Source organism: Aspergillus fumigatus, chromosome 2 (genome assembly GCF_000002655.1).
Source record: "Aspergillus fumigatus Af293 chromosome 2, whole genome shotgun sequence".
NCBI classification, from domain to species: domain Eukaryota; kingdom Fungi; phylum Ascomycota; class Eurotiomycetes; order Eurotiales; family Aspergillaceae; genus Aspergillus; species Aspergillus fumigatus.
Window position 1 is genome coordinate 3,798,876 of NC_007195.1, and position 18,330 is coordinate 3,817,205.

Sequence of the window (18,330 nt, forward strand, 5' to 3'; positions counted from 1 at the left end):
TCCTCACGCCTCTCATTGCTCTCGCCCTGCTCTTGTTGTGATCTGATGCTGTTTCACTGTGCCAGTGAGTTTGAGAGAAGAAAAAGCACGTAATGCTTAGACCACAGTTGGGTTCTCTTCTAGGATTGATCTTTATCCGGGAAAATCTTCCGTTTCTCAGCCAGTGTGAAGTATATAATTCCGGGAGACCCACCAAGTTGCATTTGTGGGCTTAGGCCCGATGCCAACCTCCATGGTGAGATATATATGGATACAGGATAGGTGCTTTCACTACGAATCGTGCGGTTAATGTAAATCTCATAGTGTCACATGCTGCCTTTGTTAGTATGTTGCTTGGAAAAGGGAGATCAGTGTGTCCTTCTGCTTTGTAAGTCATGCGACACAGGTCAACAAGTTCACAAAGCACATCGGAGAACCCTTTCATTTCTTCTGCCGGCCCAAGGTTGTAGTCTAATGCTCCACTTGACGTAACATTCACTCGCGGAGTTATCGGGGCAAACCCCCTCGGCCTCGTGCCTCTCACGGTGAACTGACAGAGGGAAGACGGCCAAACATTCAGGTCAAGTTGTCATGCTGGCTTTGCTCTCTTTTATCCCTGCTGCTGTCTGACGTGGCAGTCTAGATTCTTCGAGCAGGTGTATGGCTTAATCTGTGCTCTGTCGAGTATTTTCCTGCAATCTGACCAGAGAGTGACTCAGGATCAGCTCGTCGGTGTTTGCGGGGTAAACAGCTGGCAGATCTTGGTTGCCCTAAGGAAGTGCTATTGTAACTAATCTGTCTCGTCCGGCCAATGACGACACTATGTGTGCGATGCGCGAAGATCGGCAACCCGACTATCTTGCATCAAAACAGTCCCCTTCTCTTTATGCAGTTAGGGCTTGGCTTAGGTAATCACCATCTTCAAATCAACAACTCAATCACAGCGAAACAAGAAAGAGCGGGGAATCAAGGAGTGGGAATTGCTGTATCGACTGATGTTCTGCGTTGGCATCGGGCCGTGTATTTCACTCGGTTGACAAGTCACTATAGACCCAGTGCTAGGTCCATGGAGAGCCCTAATCTGCCCTCCGAGAGGTCGATCGTCATTCCCCCCGCATCACTAATGTCGCCAAGCATGCAAAAACGGTCCAAATCCTGTAGATCAAGTCGCCGAATCCTTCTTCTTTGTCTGGTGTCTTGCGTCCAGGTTTAAATCAGCCGCTATCTGTCGATTTTCGCATCTCAATTTCCCCGAGAGTCCCACCGTTGCGGGGTTATGGCACCGCTTGGTGTATGTTAGCATGCAAGGGTTACAATGCTAAAGAATTGGATTGTGCGGAGATGCAGTCATGCGATAGTAGCGACTTGAGAAAGGATGTTTTGCCGTCATTTCGCGGTGCATGGAGGTAGGGACATGAAGACTGGCGGTCAGGCCAGTGAAAATTGTATATATACATCATGTCAATCCATGCAAGCATTGCAAGGGCTGCTCAGCTCATGCAGTGTCAATCGTGGAAATTTTCTCATTGATTGGAGGTTAGCTGTGATCGACGGATATGTTCTTTTTAAACAAACTTCTTCCCCTACTGCTCGCTGGTAGGATATTGGCGAATGACTCTGAAGAGCGTCGTCGTCATAATCATGCTCGGCAGACTGCAAAGTATGAGCCCAAGGTCCCACCCCTAGACACAGACTGGACCAGTAAAGTCGGTACCAATCCATGGCCTGAGTATCCTCGACCTCAGTTGGAGCGATCTGAATGGAAGAACTTGAACGGGATCTGGCAGTATCAGAATGCACCTGGGCTGGACGCTGTCCAAGCTCCCCCGTTTGGGCAAGCCCTGACCAATGAGGTCCTAATTCCATCCTGCTTGGAGAGTGCTCTATCAGGTAATGCCATTCCTTTGGATTGGATAAGCTGAGAATTGACCGCCGTGCAGGAATCCAAGGAAACCACACTCTTTATTCCTGGCTGTCCACAACTTTCACGATACCCAAGGGATGGGAACATCAGAACGTGCTGTTGAACTTCGGTGCTGTGGACTATGAGGCAACCGTTTTTGTCAATGGGAAGCAGGCTGGCTTCAATCGGGGAGGATATTTTTCCTTTACCCTGGACATCACGCAATTTGTCTCCTTCGACGGCACGAATGAATTGTGAGAAACTTAGCCCAGTCTTATTTCCAAGCTGACTCTATCAGGTTGGTCTTTGTGCACGATCCCACTGACAGCGGTGACTATGTCATACCAATTGGCAAACAGAGACTCATCCCAGCCCATATCTTCTATACGCCCTGCAGCGGCATATGGCAGAGTGTCTGGATTGAGTCTGCTCCAGCCAACTATATCACGGAGTTGGACATTAGTGCTGGGATGGACGGTCAAGGTGCGTGAAAATGGGTCTAGAGATTATTTCTTAGGAAACTGACAGCAAAAGTCAACGTAACCGCCGTCAGTGCCAGTGGAAAATCGATGCCGGTGGACATTACAGTTTTCGATGGCAGTTCAGATAAGAAGGTCGCATTCCACAAGGGTACATCTGACCAACCCTTCAGTTTTAAGGTTGAGTCTCCGAAATTGTGGTCGCCGGATTCTCCGACTCTGTATAACATTAGCGTCAAGATGGGAGCAGATGAGGTCAAGAGTTATACTGGCTTCCGTACTATATCGAAAGGAACAGTCAATGGCATCTTGCGACCATTGATAAACGGCGAATTTACATTTGTCTTTGGTACGCTTGACCAAGGGTATTGGCCGGATGGTATCTACACTCCTCCGAATCGGGAAGCGATGGTGTATGACTTGCATTTTCTGAAGAGCTTAGGTTTCAATATGCTTCGCAAACACGTAAGTATCCATCATATTTGGGCGTTCATTGCTTACCGAGTACCTCAGATCAAAGTCGAGCCGGCCCTCTTCTACCGGGCTTGCGACGAAATTGGTCTTTTGGTCGTTCAAGACATGCCCTCCCCCCGACCATTACAGTCGCGAAAACTGTCAAACTGCAATGATCAAACCATTTTGCCAGACGCTGCCCAGCAGGAGGAATTTAATAGACAGCTGGAGCTACTTGTAAAGCAGCACAGGAGCTATCCCAGCATTTTCTCATGGGTATATACCTCCAAACACCATCCTTTCATTCTTCACTGACAGTCTCAGGTAATCTATAACGAAGGCTGGGGCCAACGGACGGACTATTATCCAGAGATCGAGTTAACGGAGCGAGTTCGCCAGTTGGATCCGACAAGGCTGGTTGACGCGACGTCCGGATGGATTGACCACGGGCATGGCGACTTCAGCGACAATCATCATTACTCATACCCTCAATGTGGCACACCGTTCTACTCCATACAGTCAAGTCCGCATGACCCAAGCAGAATTGCAATCCAGGGTGAATTTGGCGGTGTTGGCACAAATGTTTCTATCGAGCAGTAAGTCTATCGCTCCCACAGGAACAATCAGTCAGTTGATGGAAGTAGCTTGTGGAACAACATCGACGCCATCAACTCAATCAACCAGACTTACGAGATGGCCGATAATTTTGACATTTGGAACTACCGTAGCCACCTTCTTTTGACTGAACTCAAAGATCAAATCACGCGATTTTCATGCAGTGGAGGGATCTGGACGCAAACAACAGATGTAGAAGGCGAGGTGAATGGTCTGTTGACTTATGATCGGAGACTGAAGCGTGTAGATGAGAAGATGTGGAAAGACGATATTCAGGCTTTGTATGACGCGGCGAAGGCCAGGACTTGAGGCGTTTCACCCCGCCAAATGCGTGCGTGTTCTGAGCTTGTGACCTGTCTGGACATAATCACCTGATCCATGTTTGTTAATATCAGATAAAAATCCGCATTGCATCAGGCTTATGTATTATCCACGGCATTAAGATGTGAAATTAATGCTCGCGTGCCATCTATTCTGCTCTTCCGTCGCTTACTAGAGGTTTATAGAGCCTAAAGTGGCCGTTTGGATGACATCTATTACACCAGCGATGCAAATCATTAACAAATGACAAAGCACTACATAGATGCGACTTCATAGTGCTGCAAGATAAATCTAGCTATGAGTTTTATTTCTTGTTAACTGAAGCCTTCGGTTTGTATATGTATGAACCTCCATCCTGCTATCCCGTAATAACATCAACCGGCCAATTGACTTACCTCCTATGCATCATTGTTTTTTGGCATTGTTCCCCTCATAGCTTACCTCAACGTCTCACAAAATATTGAGATCTACCTCCTGCCACCTCCCTCCAAGTGGCAGATGAAAGCAGTTTTTTTTCTTGGATACGTTAGTACTGTTACTACTGTACATGTGACGGCAAGCTAGGCTTAGACAGCTGCTTCTCATTGCACGTGACTCAGAGAGGACATCATCCCACAGAGTTACAGTCTCACTCTTAGGCTTCATAGCATCTCCTGATACGACGATGTCCACAGACAAGATGTACTCCCCAATAGAGACGCGGTTGTAGGGTATCCTCCGATTGCCACGTGCAGCATATGTGGGTCATCGACTCAGTCATGCGGAAATGCCGAAAGCTTAAATGTGGCACTTGCTTAATGTGGTACTAGTATGTTTCTACACTGTATTCCTACCTTATTGGGACTGACCACTGTCGGAGACTGAAACCCGACCACGTTTAAAGAAAGCAGGAGACTCGAATAACGAACACCAGTACCTAACAGGGTTCCATACCAGTTGAGAGACCATTGATAGCAGCTTTTGGAACACACAAAAGAAGAATAAATTTAATCAGCCTGTTCACGATAATGCCGAGTTGCAATTGTGAAGATACCGTGGGGGTCAGACTAGATAATAAGTTCGGCCATAATAGAGGTCATACAGGATACCAGAAATCAGAGGTCTAGCCAACATCTAGTAGCCATTGCCACTGTTCAGTTCTAGTTCAATGACGTCGGTCTACCCCTCCATATCTAAGCATCCCTTTCTCCAGACTCAAACCTCCCCCGGCATCCATTTACTAGAATTGTATTCTTTAGACTGAGAATTGGATGCACCAAAAACATTAATCAAACTGTAACTAAGCTAACTTGAAATAATATTTACGAGCCATCAGCATTCTTTTCTGCTGCCGAACGAACATGCGAGGCCACTGACCCGGTCGCAGGCAGATCCGCAAACGCACGCGCCTATTGACCTAGCGTCAGCCAAGTACCTGCTAAAAAGAGCCTAGTTTCGATGTCAAAGTTCAGCAGCTCTTACCTCCTTGGAGGTTAAATTTCTGGCGTCGTCCATCGTGATCTCATTCAACGGCTTGCTCAAGACTTGCTCGGCCTTGGATGCCCATCGAATCTGGTCCGGATTCACCTGGTCTCGGGTTCTCTTAGCCCCGAAGACCTCAACCAAATTAAATACTTGAAAGCCTTACCTGTTAATGATTCATCGGCAAGCTCTGCGCTCTGTTGTGTAATGTAGGTGATTTCCTCGTCGGTGAGTGGTTGACTGTGTCGTCGGCGTTGGTGGACTCGTTCGCGAAAGCGAAGAGTGTCCATATTCTCGAGATCAGACATTCTGTGGTGAGGATGAGACTTTTGAAGAGCTTCCTTCGAAACACGTCGTCACATTCGCACGACGGAAAAGCTATATAAATTGAAATCGGAGGCGGGGGCGGGGAGATGATGAAATATCAATACACGCCAGGAATTTCCGAAAAGTTACCGCGAACCAAGGAACCATAGTCTGGCGCACTCGCCCTATACTTCAACCAATGTTAAGCTACAGAAGCTTGAATTCAGTGACACGCCTGTGACGGCGTGGCAAACTCGTATTGCACGACAGGGCTAAGAATCCATGGGTTGAGCCGGACACCAAGGGGTAACTTTGACCTACCGAGGGCTGAGAGCTGCAGGCAGACGACCGATTGTAGCATCACAGCCAAGCTTCCGCCACCGTCACTTATGTGGTTTCTCCAGCGCTTTAGCCAGTGTTCGTGGGACACAGATCGGATTCCAAAGGCTGCAGGAATGTTTGCTCAAGGCGAATCAAACTGCCCCTGGTGGCCGTAAACAACGTACGCATTCCCTTTCATGCGATGTGAGGAAAGCATTAATGCTCTCAGAATGTGAGATGAGGATTATGGACAGTTCTAGTGCATGGCAGCCATTGTTGTTCTCGCATTCCCTTGTTAAGAAGCCCAGTCAGTGACCACTCAAGGGTGTCTTCAGCCGAATAGAAAGTAAAGAGAAGAATCGTACTGACAACCCGCGCTGTGGAGAGAGATGAAGGGCGGAGATATTGTTGTTATATTGCTGCATAGTGTACCAGCATTCTAACTATGTCCCTGAATGAACGAGCGATGGTGGACGCTAGTTTAGGAAGAAAGAGATGCTGTATTGCTGGACTAGATGGAGTCACATGGGGGGAGGCAGCTGGCTTGGTGTGTACATCAGATAGGACATAACACAAAATGAGCGGGTTCAGGGATGAATTTATGGGATGGCTCTCCTTTTAGTCAACACTCTACTTAGTGGTGCCGAGAGGACGCTATACCTACATTAACATACTTTCACAGGGCCCTGTTGAGAATTTTACAATCATATACATCTCATTGTTTGCTGCCTGCTGATATCGGTATATACATGGTTAACGAGCGTGGACAAAGACATCAAAAAAATCCGTGGTCCTTTCAGGGCCCTTCTCTCAAACCAGGGTTGTAGTCCTAGACCAAAAAGCCACTGTTCAAGCGGCCATGAAGAATCTCCAAGTCGCATCAGGGGCCAGAGAACTACCCACACCAAGAGGAGCAGCGTCATGGCCACCATCATAGGCAATGAATGAAACCGGCTTCGAACATCCCTTGAAGTCCGTGCGGACCGAGCCACGGCTGCCAGGCTGTGGTGTGCCAACGTTGGATTGCTGACATCCATTGTTACGGACGAACTTCTGGGCCAGGTTGACGCCCCCTTGGAAGGGCAGCACGCCATCGTTGATGCCGTGGATGCCGAGATACGCAATTGGGTCGTTTCCACCGTCGCAACCGCTGATCACACCACCACTCAGAACAGAGACAGCCTTGAACTGCTTCGCACGCGAGCAGGCTAACGAATACGACATACCACCGCCCCAGCTGAATCCCGTTGCAAAGCGAGAGCTTTGATCAACGCAGAGGTCGCTTTCGACCTGCTTGATGATCGCATCGATGAAGGCAATATCCTCGCCGCCGTAGTTGGCCCAGCCAGCATTTTTGCCGTTAGGGGCAACGAATATGGCGCTGCCCTGAGCGCGCGTCTCAAGGCCGTACCAGGGCTGGATACTTTGGCCGTCGACAATGTTCCACATGTTGCCGCCGCGCCAGTGCAAGCCAAAAACTAGGTGATGGGCTTTGTTCTTATCGTAGTTGTCAGGAACCTTGAGTATATACTCCCGGCCATTGATGTTGTGCACGCCGTTGGCGAGACTCGGCTGTTTGCCGCAACCAGAGGATCGAGTCTGGGCAAAGACCGAGGGCGTGAAGGCGCTCAACGCCAAGATGGCCGAATATATAATGGTTGGGACCATTGTGAGACCTCGAGGAATGTTGATGGGTGGATATGATAGCCGGTGACAATATGGAAGATTGTGGTGCTCACAGGGCAGCTGAGAGTCCTACGAAGCAATGTCTCGATGACAATTGTGCCTGGTATTTATGCCTTTGATCGTCCGATTCAGATGATTTAACCTCCCGGCTAATGTTGACCAGGCCTGTCTTTCCATTGCTGAAGAGAAGATCTGCAAGTACTGTCTTTCGGGGTGGACTTGCCATCGGTGGTGTGTATCACCATCTTGACTTGTGCTATAGCACACCTCCGCTCGGACTTGCGTCAGAGACCCTTCTTAGGCAGGCTTCCGCAGATGATCAGGTCTGCTGTTACAGTTAAAACCTAGCGAGATGGGAGACAATAGGGTGCCTAGTGCCAAGACGGCTACTAACCCTTTAGCGAACGGGGTTCGTCTGAAATGGCTATCCCGAGCCCCTGAGTCCCAGAATGTCTCATCATCTACCCTTTGCCAAGATAGATGGACCCTTAGGGTCATGCCAAAATGGCGCTGCCCGGCTGGTGAATATACCTCCCATTTGCCGACGCGCATTGCTCTACTTGACTGACTGACTCCTTCTGTGACAGGGATCTCGTACCTTGTCGCCAACGTCCAATTGTAACTGGCGACTCGCTGTAGAAGACGGAATAAGGATAGCCACAAGTGGTTCACCTACTTCCTACTTGAGGTTGGCCATCTGGCTAGTTTAGCTGGAGACAGCTCCATTTGTTGTCACTTTAATTTAGTGTGTGCATGGACGACACTGACATTGACCTCTGGACCCTGGTAACCGCTGAAGCTCATGACGTTTCTGACGCATTGTAGGATTCATCATCGGCAAGTACAAGGTCTCCTAAATGCCGAAGACTATAGTCTCCTGCGAGCGTACGCAATTGATTCTGATGGTCCTCCATGATTTCAGCCTGAATGTCAGTGTCCAGGCCCTCCCATCTGGGGACAACAGTCGAAGATGGAATCGAATCGCTCCATTCTAGAGCTTCGCCAAGCTCAGTCCTTAATCTGTCTTGTGCCTCAAGATAGATTCGTGCTAACAGTATTGCGCTTCATCTGATGGACCGTCTTTACCTCTTCGCGAACCTTGAGCTAGACTAAGACGAGAGTACTCTGTATTGCTGACATATGAACTACAGGGTGCCCAGAAAAGAGAACGTACGTGCCTGAACTCTGGCCAGCTCAACAGAGAAAAACTCAACCAGCTGAGCTGCGATATCAGTTTCCTTGGAACTCAACTCCTTTCAAAGGAATCGACGTGAAACACCGAAGGGACGATGTGGATCCACCGACCCGCCAACATGAATCACGGCCAGCGCCGTTCCTCTCTTGGCATATTTCGGACAGGGTGAGGCTGTTCAGGATGTGAAACTCGTTCGATGAAAACGCCTGGATTATGATCTGTGGTGGGTGATAGAGACACTGGGACCTCAAGGTTTATAAGGGACGCCAATTCCTCTCTTTATTGAGTTCAGCAGATTCACCGCGTGTCTGTCTCTACTATTCGCTTCTTCTACCACAGTGTAGTAGTTCTTTTTTGGGCCGGTCCCATTCCATTCTCTCTTGTACCAACAGCCTAACCGCTCTTTTCTTCTGCTTTTTCCAAGATGAAGCTGTCCCTTCTTGCTTCCGTGGCCCTGGTGCCATTTGTGTCTGCCCATTATTTCTTTGACGTCCTTGTTATCGATGGCAAGGAGACCAGAAGCAACGAGTTCGTTCGCTCCAACACCCGCCCGGCCAAGTACAACCCGACCAAGTGGAAGAACATTCGCGACGACATGACACCTGATATGCCCGACTTCCGCTGCAACAAAGGCGCCTTTACCTTCGCCGGCCAGACAGGCACGGCTGAGGTGAAGGCCGGCTCCAAGCTTGCTATGAAGCTCGCCGTCGGGGCCACTATGCAGCATCCGGGCCCTGCCTTGGTGTACATGTCCAAGGCTCCAAGCAGCGCCAAGACCTATGAGGGTGATGGTGACTGGTTCAAGATTCACGAAGAAGGCGTTTGCAACAAGAATGCCGACTTCACCAAGGACGCCTGGTGCACCTGGGACAAGGACCGCATTGAGTTTACCATTCCTGCTGATCTCCCTGACGGGGAGTACCTCATCCGCCCTGAGCACATTGGTATGCGCTTTTTTTTCCCCCTGCATCTTTCATTATCCATGGATACGTGATATTAATGCAAAATACAGGTCTTCACGGAGCCCATGATGGACAAGCCGAGTTCTACTACACGTAAGTTTCAGCTCTGATTCCACAGCTCGATAGATCTTTCTGACCATACTCCAGCTGCGCCCAAGTCAAGGTTGTTGGCGGTGGCACCGGCACCCCCGGTCCTACTATCAAGTTCCCCGGCGGATACAAGAAAGACGACCCGTCCTTCAACTTCAGTCTCTGGAATGGCTACAAGGATTATCCTATGCCTGGCCCTACTGTCTGGACCGGCGGATCTGGCTCTGGCTCTAGCTCGTACTCCAAGGTTGCCAACGTCACCAGCTCCGATGAGTCCTCCCAGTCTGGTGCTTCTTCCTCTCAGGGCACTGTGAGCACCTGCCCCAACAAGTACAACCGCCGGCACGCTCGTCAGTTCAAGCCCTAAACTTGGACTGTCCTCATCTCTCCAAGCGTACTGCCGATTGTGTGAATCTGGTTTCCCGGAAGTATGTATCTAGGTTCTCTTCTCTTGGGCTAAATTCCCTTTTTGATCGATTAACATATGTCGCGGTGAATTGTCTTCCAAAAATTTGTTTTCCAAAATACATATCTTTGAAGTGAGGGCTTATTCGAACCCTACCCCCTCCCCTCGGCATACCAGTCTCAGGTATAGTGTCTCAATGAGTGGACCAAGCATACGGGAACAGCCGATTCTCCTCCATAGGCAGTAGTATATCTTAGCCCGCGGTACCTGAAAGTATGGGAGGTGGGTCCAATTCTCCTTTAGTGGTATGTGTAAGTAAACAATAGTAACCTGTCAACCAGAATATGCCTTATAATTCCTACTATACTAGAAACAGAGGTCTAGACGCCCTTTTAGCTTAGTGGTTTTTTGGCTGATATAACCACTAACCCGTAGTAAGGAGTATGAGAACCCCACCATCCAAAGTCTAGCGCTGAAACGCAAGCGGCAAGCCACGGCCCATGTGTGGTGTATCACTGTCCAATCTCTGGACCCTGGTCAACCCCTTCTTGAATCTTGATGGATTATCATTGCCCAGTAGGAGAGCCTGCTTGGTATTCCTAGTTGGGAAACGTGACCTTACTCAGGATTTCAGTTATTCTCCTTGTGTCTTGGATCATGGAGTCTCGTTTGTGGTCGGCTTCCATCAGTGTTTCTTTTAGTCACTGTTAAGATCTCATTGTGGCAGCTACCGATTGTACAGAGTTGAATCAGTTGCGGACATACATTGCGCACCTGAGTCTGAGCAAAGAGACACAAGACATGCTCAGGAAATCAAGTTGACGTGATGCCTTCCATGCATCTTACTCAAAGTCTCACTTCAGACAAGCCATAAAGCGGGCATAGGGCTGAGGTTTCTCTGTCCAACATCTGGTCTTCAACAACTAAGCTTACACATGGTCTTTTTGATTTAGCACACTAACATTGGCGTGGATGTCAAGGCTCAAGTCTCTTACAGCATGTTTCATGATCAATAGATCCGAGTTACAAGTGGCGAATGATTGTAAAAAGTCATCAATTCGTAAATGCTATCACGCTAGCTGTGGTAGACTTCGCAGAGCCTCCGCGTGCTATTGCACTTTAAGTCTCTGCGTTGAGAGATAAATCCAGTACCCTCCCTTAAATGAGTACGAAACCTTATGTCTCGATGAGACCTTGCTATAGGAGCGTACCCCAGGTGGGCTGAGTAGACTCAAGCCACTGGAGGGATTCTGCGGCGGCATTCTCCACGAACACAGGACTGGCTAGGGGGACAATCCATGTTCATGCGGCAACGAGTCTCTTCATGGAAGACCGCTGACGGGAAGAAGAGTTAGCTGGGCTGAATAGCCACCAAAAGTGAACAAGTACTCACCATCAGCACGGGCACTAAGAGCACCAATGCTAACACAAACGCTGCGGTAGCAGAACTGATGAGGGGGGCACCAGAGGTTGATGTTGTTGCAGCGACGCGGCTCACCCTCAGTGTCGATGTTGGCTTCTGAGACACGAGTCGTAAGTATATGGTATGACAAATTGTGAGGGATACTCACCTTCGTCACGCGTTTCAAGCTTAGGAAAGATTCCGACGACGCATTTTCCACTGACGCAAAGCTCACCATATCCACAGGAACCATGACTGCCACAAACACGAGTGGTAGCATCGTCCCAATTGGCCTTGTGGGTAGTCACTGAGGCAAAAGAAGTTAGTCACATGAGTCAAGACAGGTTCAGGCAAAAAGGCTCTCACCATCAGCGTCGGTAGCAAAATTCTCAAGAGCTCCGTTGGCGAGAGTAGCATCGTCTAGCTTTGTTAGATGTTCGAATTTCTGTATTATAGCAGGAGAGCTCACTGTTGGTGTCGACCACTCCATTGAGGACTCCAGAAAGAGCAGCCGAAGCTGCAAGAGGGGCAAAAAGGAGCGGGATAAGGGCGTGTAGTTTCATCCTGAACGAAAGAGTCGGTACAGCTTATGGTCGCTTGGTGCTTTGATGATAAAGGAACTTGGGATAGCAGAAGAAGTGGGTGGGTGAGAGAAAGAAGAAGATGTGATGGGTGGAGGGTGCAGGTTGTATTTATACACAGAGTCTTGTGAGAACAGTGATGAAGAAGGCAAAGCTCCCAGTAGAGTGAATGTCTTTGAAAGCAGGTAGAGACTATGAAGGGCCTAGAAGTGAGCAGAAGGTGAATTAACTGGTTTATCTCCCTATTCACAATACAAACTTACCAGGTATTCTGTTGGACTTTGAGATATGGTTAATTACTTTAACAGCTTGTGAAAAGATGAAGAACACAGTCCCTCAGATTTCTAGATATATTCGTACTACAGGCATAATATGCTACAATATAGCTTTGTTCAAAACAGATGAGGCTTCCAAACAGAGGGTAGCGGGAGAAAATCCAATTGACATCGTTTTTAAAAGCCAGATAACACGCCTAAAGGGCTTCCTTCGTTTGTCAAGACAAGAGCTTAGTCAATCTCACTTGATCTTGCTCTGAAGTAGTCAGATGGTTCAAAGATGAACTCACACTTTATACCTTGGGTAGTTAAGATACCACTCTAGATATCTGTAAGACAGGTGTTTCCTGCTTTCTGCTGTATCTTTTCTTGTTACTATTGTATAAATCCCTGGCCATCATGCAACATCATCAGCAGTATGCTTCTGCTTTGCGCAGATAATCTCTATGTGATTTGTTGAGGCAATGCAAGTACCATTGTCGGTGAATACTAAGGGTCGAGCAACACCAACCGCGTCAAGGAGCAAGTGAGCCATGGTTGAAGACGATCAGACATCCTCACCTGGTGTGAACAGGTTTACGCACCCAACTTTTTCATCTTTCTTCCATGCCACCCCTTCCCCTCGATATGGCTTCAACGCTGGTCCCCGAGATCATAATCCAAATCTTGAATCACTTCGAGACTGTGGAAGAAGTTGTGGTCTGCGCTTCAGCATGCAGGCGGTTGCATGGTGTGTGGCTATGCCATGCTCCTCAGGTAATATGGACTATTGCGCAGAGGCAAATCCTGGCATTCAACGATGCCTTGATGGCGGTAAGTAGTGCAATATTAGACAGGAGATCAAGAATGACACGTGAATCTCCAGGTTCGCGCAACAAAAATCGTGCTTGAAAGCTTTGAGAAAGAAGAATTACCCCCAGACCCGTTCCCCCTTTCTACTTTGAGTGGTGCCGTTCGCAAACCGTCGATCAGCGAATTCCAACAGGTGCGCGACTTTGAGCATCTGGCCAAATGTGCCGAACAGATCTTTGTCGAAGAAGGGCGAGGCTTGAAGGATGAAATACGAAATGACCAGCCGGACGGCGCTACACTGTGGGTTCGATGGAGAGAGCGATTCCACAGTTCTATCTACCGCGTCCTCCTGGCGGGCGCCATTCTCTCTCGTGCATACCAGGAACCGATGTATTTTGCGGCAGAGTGGGGACTACCGAATTTTCTGGAGAAGTACGTGGAGGCATTGGCATCTGGTGGCATGTCGGGCGAGCCTGTGGGTGGAGACGAGCTCGATTATCTCGTGACCTTTGCCCCCTACAATCTTGGAGAGAGTGGACGCATTCATGGGAGCTTCAGGGCTCTTGGAGAGTTTTTTGTTCAGCAAGGCAAGACGCGCGCGCACCAGTCTAACCTTCACGAGCAAACCACCGCGATCCTTCCCCCTTTCGCAGCGCCGCAAGCCCTTAGTCGCTCGGAGGCGGCTGTTGTGTTCGTCGAACTGGGTCAGCTGTTTTTTGCCTTGGAGGTTTTGACGGGCATTCAGGACAGGCAACCAATCATTGTCAATGGGGACGGCTCCGATGAACATGGGAGAACTAGAATTGCCCCGGATCTTCTCTACAAGCCTGCCAGAACGACTCCTGTTGTGCTATTTGGGACCTTCTTTCCGGAGTATATCGCGATGGGCGTGGACATCGACGCGGAGACGCTTGTGTCGCTGGCGGAACAACCGAATCTCGTGGGGTGCAAGCTTACCTGTAACGATATGGGAAAGCTGAACCGGCTTGTTGCGGCTGTGAGGCCTGCAACGGCTGCAGAGCGGGGTTCGGGGTTTATGTGCTTTGGGGGCTCGGCGGATGCAACACTGCAGACGTTGGTGGGTGGTGGGTCGGGAGTAGTTGCGGGATTGGCGAACATTGCGCCTAAGGCGTGTGTGAGACTGGTTGAGCTGTATCATTTGGGGGAGATGGAGGAAGCGAGGAGGCTGCAGGGGGTGGTTGCGAGGGCGGATCGAGTGGCTAACCAGGGCGGGGTCGGTGCTGTCAAGAGTGCATTGAGAGTATGGTTTGGTTACGGAGGATATGCCCGGAGGCCATTGCGGGGGACAGAAGAGGAGGAAAAGAGAGAGAGTGGTGCAGAGGGGCTAAAGGAGGTGGTGGAGTTGGAGAAGCGACTGTAGGGAATGGGGAGGGAATAATCTCTCTCAACGCGAAGGCAGCTGAGCACATGTGATCAGTCTTGGGCATTTCGGTCACCGAAAAACTCGGCAATCCTGGTCCAAAGCCACTGCTGCTCAATCATATGGTCGAGCTGTTCATGATGACTAGCCATTTTTCCTGGGGTATGTCCAATAGGATCTTCAAGTACTCCATACCAGAACGACCACCTATTGGTGTTGGATCTGTTGCAGAAGATCCGTGTGTATTCCAACAACGGCTCACGATTCTTGGTAGTGATGACATCGTCTGTCGAGACATCTCCAAGAAACCAAGCTCATCATATCTCTCAGGACATCTTGTTTCGTAACTCACTCGGTGCAATTCTTCGAAGTAGAAACAGACACATGGTTCTATCAGAATGTGATCATGCCATACGAAGACAATAAATGAGCCTTTTAACAGAAGATGACGGCTAATTAACCCTTTGAGGTTCTTGGTTATGCATGTTGCAGGATGCTGCATGCAACGGGCCATGCAGCTTTTGAATTTTGGCTGTACTGACGAGACAAAGTGGGATTGACGACTTTCTTGATTCAAGAAGGTCAATTGGACGGGCAGCTCAAGGGCTGATAATCACTCATCTCAATGGCACCTCGTAAATAGCACTAACGGACTACTCCGTAACTACGGCTAGACTACTCCGTATCAGTAGTATACGGAGTATATGAACGGTGGATGCTGAGAATCATCACTTACCACTGACCGTCTTTGATTCTAAGCTGAAGGCCCCAGTAGTGGGGATATGTGGGCTGCAAAGAACACTACCGCACTCTAGGATGACTTTAGTTGCATATCTTGTCTTTTGATGTAGTCTAAATTCCATAGCGCCCAGAAATTTTTGACGAAGATTCTGCTCCATACCCTGAAAAGAAAGATGCAGAATCCTCCCAAAGGATAATGCGGCATCAAAGAGTACGCGACGCGACACATAAACAAGGAGAGGAATGCAGTCTAAATCTTGAGAATACACAGTACCTACGTAGTGCACATTCTTAAATAAAGTACGGAGCAATTACACTGGACCGCTGTTAACGAGGAATGACAACAACGCCACATCGGACCGATCGGACAAATTCGTTTACGGAGTCCTCCTACGAACTAAACCCATAGTACGCCGTACCAACGCCTAGTTTGACAGTAAGACGGAAATGCGTCAGTCTTTTGCCAGAAACTCCATCCCTCTTTCGATCCTTCCAAACATCCCCTCCCCTTCTTTCTCCTCCCTTCCTGAAATACCTGCCGCTGTCGCGTTTCTTTTCATCTAGCTATCCTTTCTCTTGTCACATTGTTCCTACTCTATCATCTGCTTTAGTCCTCGTCCGATGGTGTGTTTGGTATCTGCCACACCTGGGTCGGCCCCGTCACACTTATTCAATCAGCATCATCTATCTCTCTCTACCGATAATCGCGCCACTGTGCGCGTCGCAAGGCTATAGCAATCATGGGGCTCTCAAAAACAAACAGGATTATGATCCTGCTGGTCATTGACACCGCATTTTTCCTTCTGGAATTAATAGCCGGTTTGCCCGCTCTCGTCCCCGTGCGCAAGATGTGTCTTTTGACTGATGCCATTCATAGGGTATTCGGTTCATTCACTCGCTCTGGTGGCTGACTCCTTTCATATGGTGAGCGCTTGATTCTGAACAGACTACCTGAGATGGTGGATCACATACTGACTCTGCAAAGTTGAATGATGTCATATCGTTATTGGTCGGATTATGGGCTGTCAAGGTTGCAAATCAAGAAACCAAGTCAAAGATGTACACATACGGGGTAGGATTTCTCCCATCTCTTTCGCCGAGGCGATCAGATCAACAAGAGCAAGGCTAATCGTTTTCTCTGGATTAGTGGCAACGTGCGGAAACCCTCGGTGCCCTGGTGAACGGTGTCTTCCTCGTTGCGTTGTGTTTGTCCATTTTCCTCGAAGCAATCCAGAGACTCGTCGAGCCACAGGAAGTGAAGAATCCGAAGCTGGTTTGCACTGTTGGATGCTTGGGCCTCCTTTCGAATATACTTGGTCTCGTCCTGTTTCATGACCACTCTCACGGCCATGGACATGCAGATGACCATTCAAACGAAGATATTGAAGATGTCGATGCGGCGGAACAAGGGCTTGCTCATGGTCATGGGGAAACTACTGTGGCGGACAAGCGGGCTTCTACTGCTACTGTAAATACTCCCCATCCACTCTCTACACTCCTCTGGCTAACTGAATCAAAAGCGCGACGATGCAAACGGTGGGACCGAACCATCTTCTCCTTTCTCACGGAAGCGCCGGACTCTGGACTCTCAACGCAGTTCTCGTCGGTACAGCACGGGAACTGGACGTGGTATCTTGGGTGTTGAAGACATCCAGGTTCATCCAGCTACAATGAGACAGGAGATCATTGCTGCCAGTCGGAATCGCTTCGATGACGTGTCTTCCGAATCGGACAGTGACCAGCGAGAAGGTGACGAAGGGGACGGCCAGCCGTCGGAGCGAACGAATCTTCTTGGCAGCAAGGACAGAGCGACCAACTACACCGATGAGAGCGATACAGCTTATAAGCGGCAAGAACCCATTGGTGATGACGACATCCACAAGTCCCACAACCACGCGCAACCAAAGCCCAAGGAAGGCAAGCATGGTCACGGACATGGACACGATCTTAACATGCGTGGGGTCTTCCTTCATGTGATGGGCGATGCACTTGGCAATATCGGTGTGATCGTTTCGGCTTTAGTCATTTGGCTGACCGACTACTCATGGCGGTTCTACGTCGATCCTGGTATCTCTCTGTTGATAACAGTGATCATCCTTGCATCTGCAATTCCGCTCTGCAAGGCCGCGTCTCGCATCCTTTTGCAGGCAGTGCCGGCAGGCTTGAGTATTGATCACATCAAAGAAGATATCGAGCGTCTTCCTGGCGTCATCGGATCCCATCACTTGCATGTGTGGCAACTCAGTGACACTAAGCTTGTTGCTTCGATCCACATCCAGGTAGACACGGAGATCAAGGGTGAAGGATCCGAGCGTTACATGCGTCTTGCCAGGCAGGTGAGGAAATGCCTACATGCCTATGGAATCCATTCGTCCACCATCCAGCCCGAGTTCGCCCCGGACAGCGATGCGGAGGACACTCAAGCGCTTCCGTCGTCGTCTCGTGGAAGCAATGATGAACCCTCAGGGTCCAGCAAGCTGCCAAGTCAAGCCCCAAGTGTCCGGGACGGAGATCCTCAGGCGTGTCTTCTTGAATGCGGCGAAGAATGCGCCCAAAAGGGCCAATGCTGCCCAAAGAAGTCGTAGATAATCGATTTGATCTCATGCCTCATGTGCAACCAATTCATTATGTTTGGCCTGGCGTTTTATTCCTTGTCCCTTAAAAGCATGTTCTTCTGTTATCCCTTATTTTCCATACCCTACCTACCATTGTGTTATCGCGACACGTTATCTCGATACCACCATCCTACCCCTTATAGATCCATTTGAAGTTCGGATGGTCCTTTTGAATGATGGACTATGGGTGACTACATCAGTTGACAGGTTTCAACTGCATCTTGGACGTCCATTTCAATGTCCCTAATATACATTCTTATCAACCTGAAATGGAACATCTCTAAGGCTGATTTCGCTTTTCTCCTGATGACTCATAGGCTGCTCAGGTACAAGCATATGACACATATTGTAAACACCTTGCCCATG

The 18,330-nt window shown here is 49.1% G+C and overlaps 7 protein-coding genes across 7 annotated transcripts; 4 read left to right on the top strand and 3 right to left on the bottom strand.

Moving 5' to 3' along the window:
• Positions 1-1,535: 1,535 nt before the first annotated feature.
• AFUA_2G14520 (putative hydrolase) lies at positions 1,536-3,738 on the top strand (the record flags this gene model as incomplete). Its single annotated transcript, XM_750692.2, has 7 exons — positions 1,536-1,869; positions 1,920-2,136; positions 2,181-2,365; positions 2,417-2,826; positions 2,875-3,090; positions 3,139-3,410; positions 3,459-3,738. 7 exons carry the CDS (start codon positions 1,536-1,538, stop codon positions 3,736-3,738), a joined length of 1,914 nt encoding a protein of 637 aa, XP_755785.2.
• A 1,174-nt stretch (positions 3,739-4,912) lies between these two features.
• On the bottom strand, positions 4,913-6,447 carry AFUA_2G14525 (uncharacterized protein). The gene is made up of 5 exons (XM_077804208.1): positions 6,204-6,447; positions 5,378-6,129; positions 5,212-5,321; positions 5,107-5,138; positions 4,913-5,034 (listed from the first exon to the last, which is right to left on the bottom strand). The coding sequence occupies exons 2-5, from the start codon at positions 5,517-5,519 to the stop codon at positions 5,019-5,021; spliced, it is 300 nt and encodes a 99-aa protein (XP_077660370.1). The 5' UTR covers positions 5,520-6,129; positions 6,204-6,447; the 3' UTR covers positions 4,913-5,018.
• A 240-nt stretch (positions 6,448-6,687) lies between these two features.
• faeC (alpha/beta hydrolase family esterase) lies at positions 6,688-7,506 on the bottom strand (the record flags this gene model as incomplete). The annotated part of the gene is made up of 1 exon (XM_001481628.1): positions 6,688-7,506. The coding sequence occupies one exon, from the start codon at positions 7,504-7,506 to the stop codon at positions 6,688-6,690; it is 819 nt and encodes a 272-aa protein (XP_001481678.1).
• Positions 7,507-7,687: 181 nt separating this feature from the next.
• On the top strand, positions 7,688-10,431 carry AFUA_2G14540 (lytic polysaccharide monooxygenase auxiliary activity family 9 protein). Its single transcript, XM_750694.2, has 4 exons — positions 7,688-8,045; positions 8,112-9,663; positions 9,732-9,774; positions 9,829-10,431. The coding sequence occupies exons 2-4, from the start codon at positions 9,144-9,146 to the stop codon at positions 10,136-10,138; spliced, it is 873 nt and encodes a 290-aa protein (XP_755787.1). The 5' UTR covers positions 7,688-8,045; positions 8,112-9,143; the 3' UTR covers positions 10,139-10,431.
• A 791-nt stretch (positions 10,432-11,222) lies between these two features.
• On the bottom strand, positions 11,223-12,209 carry AFUA_2G14547 (uncharacterized protein). The gene is made up of 5 exons (XM_077804209.1): positions 12,049-12,209; positions 11,946-11,999; positions 11,749-11,886; positions 11,571-11,696; positions 11,223-11,512 (listed from the first exon to the last, which is right to left on the bottom strand). Exons 1-5 carry the CDS (start codon positions 12,140-12,142, stop codon positions 11,409-11,411), a joined length of 516 nt encoding a protein of 171 aa, XP_077660371.1. The 5' UTR covers positions 12,143-12,209; the 3' UTR covers positions 11,223-11,408.
• Positions 12,210-13,041: 832 nt separating this feature from the next.
• AFUA_2G14560 (dihydrodipicolinate synthase family protein) lies at positions 13,042-14,705 on the top strand (the record flags this gene model as incomplete). Its single annotated transcript, XM_750695.2, has 2 exons — positions 13,042-13,248; positions 13,301-14,705. The coding sequence occupies 2 exons, from the start codon at positions 13,042-13,044 to the stop codon at positions 14,606-14,608; spliced, it is 1,515 nt and encodes a 504-aa protein (XP_755788.1). The 3' UTR covers positions 14,609-14,705.
• Positions 14,706-15,691: 986 nt separating this feature from the next.
• AFUA_2G14570 (cation diffusion facilitator family transporter) lies at positions 15,692-18,254 on the top strand. Its single transcript, XM_750696.2, has 5 exons — positions 15,692-16,168; positions 16,227-16,273; positions 16,335-16,421; positions 16,497-16,817; positions 16,870-18,254. The coding sequence occupies exons 1-5, from the start codon at positions 16,090-16,092 to the stop codon at positions 17,932-17,934; spliced, it is 1,599 nt and encodes a 532-aa protein (XP_755789.1). The 5' UTR covers positions 15,692-16,089; the 3' UTR covers positions 17,935-18,254.
• Positions 18,255-18,330: the final 76 nt, after the last annotated feature.

Coding starts and splice junctions, on each gene's coding strand:
- AFUA_2G14525 (XM_077804208.1), bottom strand. CDS start 5,519: ATGTCTGATCTCGAGAATATGGACACTCTTCGCTTTCGCGAACGAGTC. Junction 5,322..5,377: donor TGCCGATGAATCATTAACAG/GTAAGGCTTTCA, acceptor AGAGAACCCGAG/ACCAGGTGAATCCGGACCAG. Junction 5,139..5,211: donor GAAATTTAACCTCCAAGGAG/GTAAGAGCTGCT, acceptor CTAGGTCAATAG/GCGCGTGCGTTTGCGGATCT.
- AFUA_2G14540 (XM_750694.2), top strand. CDS start 9,144: ATGAAGCTGTCCCTTCTTGCTTCCGTGGCCCTGGTGCCATTTGTGTCT. Junction 9,664..9,731: donor CATCCGCCCTGAGCACATTG/GTATGCGCTTTT, acceptor TGCAAAATACAG/GTCTTCACGGAGCCCATGAT. Junction 9,775..9,828: donor CAAGCCGAGTTCTACTACAC/GTAAGTTTCAGC, acceptor ACCATACTCCAG/CTGCGCCCAAGTCAAGGTTG.
- AFUA_2G14547 (XM_077804209.1), bottom strand. CDS start 12,142: ATGAAACTACACGCCCTTATCCCGCTCCTTTTTGCCCCTCTTGCAGCT. Junction 11,697..11,748: donor GCTTGAAACGCGTGACGAAG/GTGAGTATCCCT, acceptor CTCGTGTCTCAG/AAGCCAACATCGACACTGAG. Junction 11,513..11,570: donor TCTTAGTGCCCGTGCTGATG/GTGAGTACTTGT, acceptor TCTTCCCGTCAG/CGGTCTTCCATGAAGAGACT.
- AFUA_2G14570 (XM_750696.2), top strand. CDS start 16,090: ATGGGGCTCTCAAAAACAAACAGGATTATGATCCTGCTGGTCATTGAC. Junction 16,422..16,496: donor CAAAGATGTACACATACGGG/GTAGGATTTCTC, acceptor TCTCTGGATTAG/TGGCAACGTGCGGAAACCCT. Junction 16,818..16,869: donor AGCGGGCTTCTACTGCTACT/GTAAATACTCCC, acceptor CTGAATCAAAAG/CGCGACGATGCAAACGGTGG.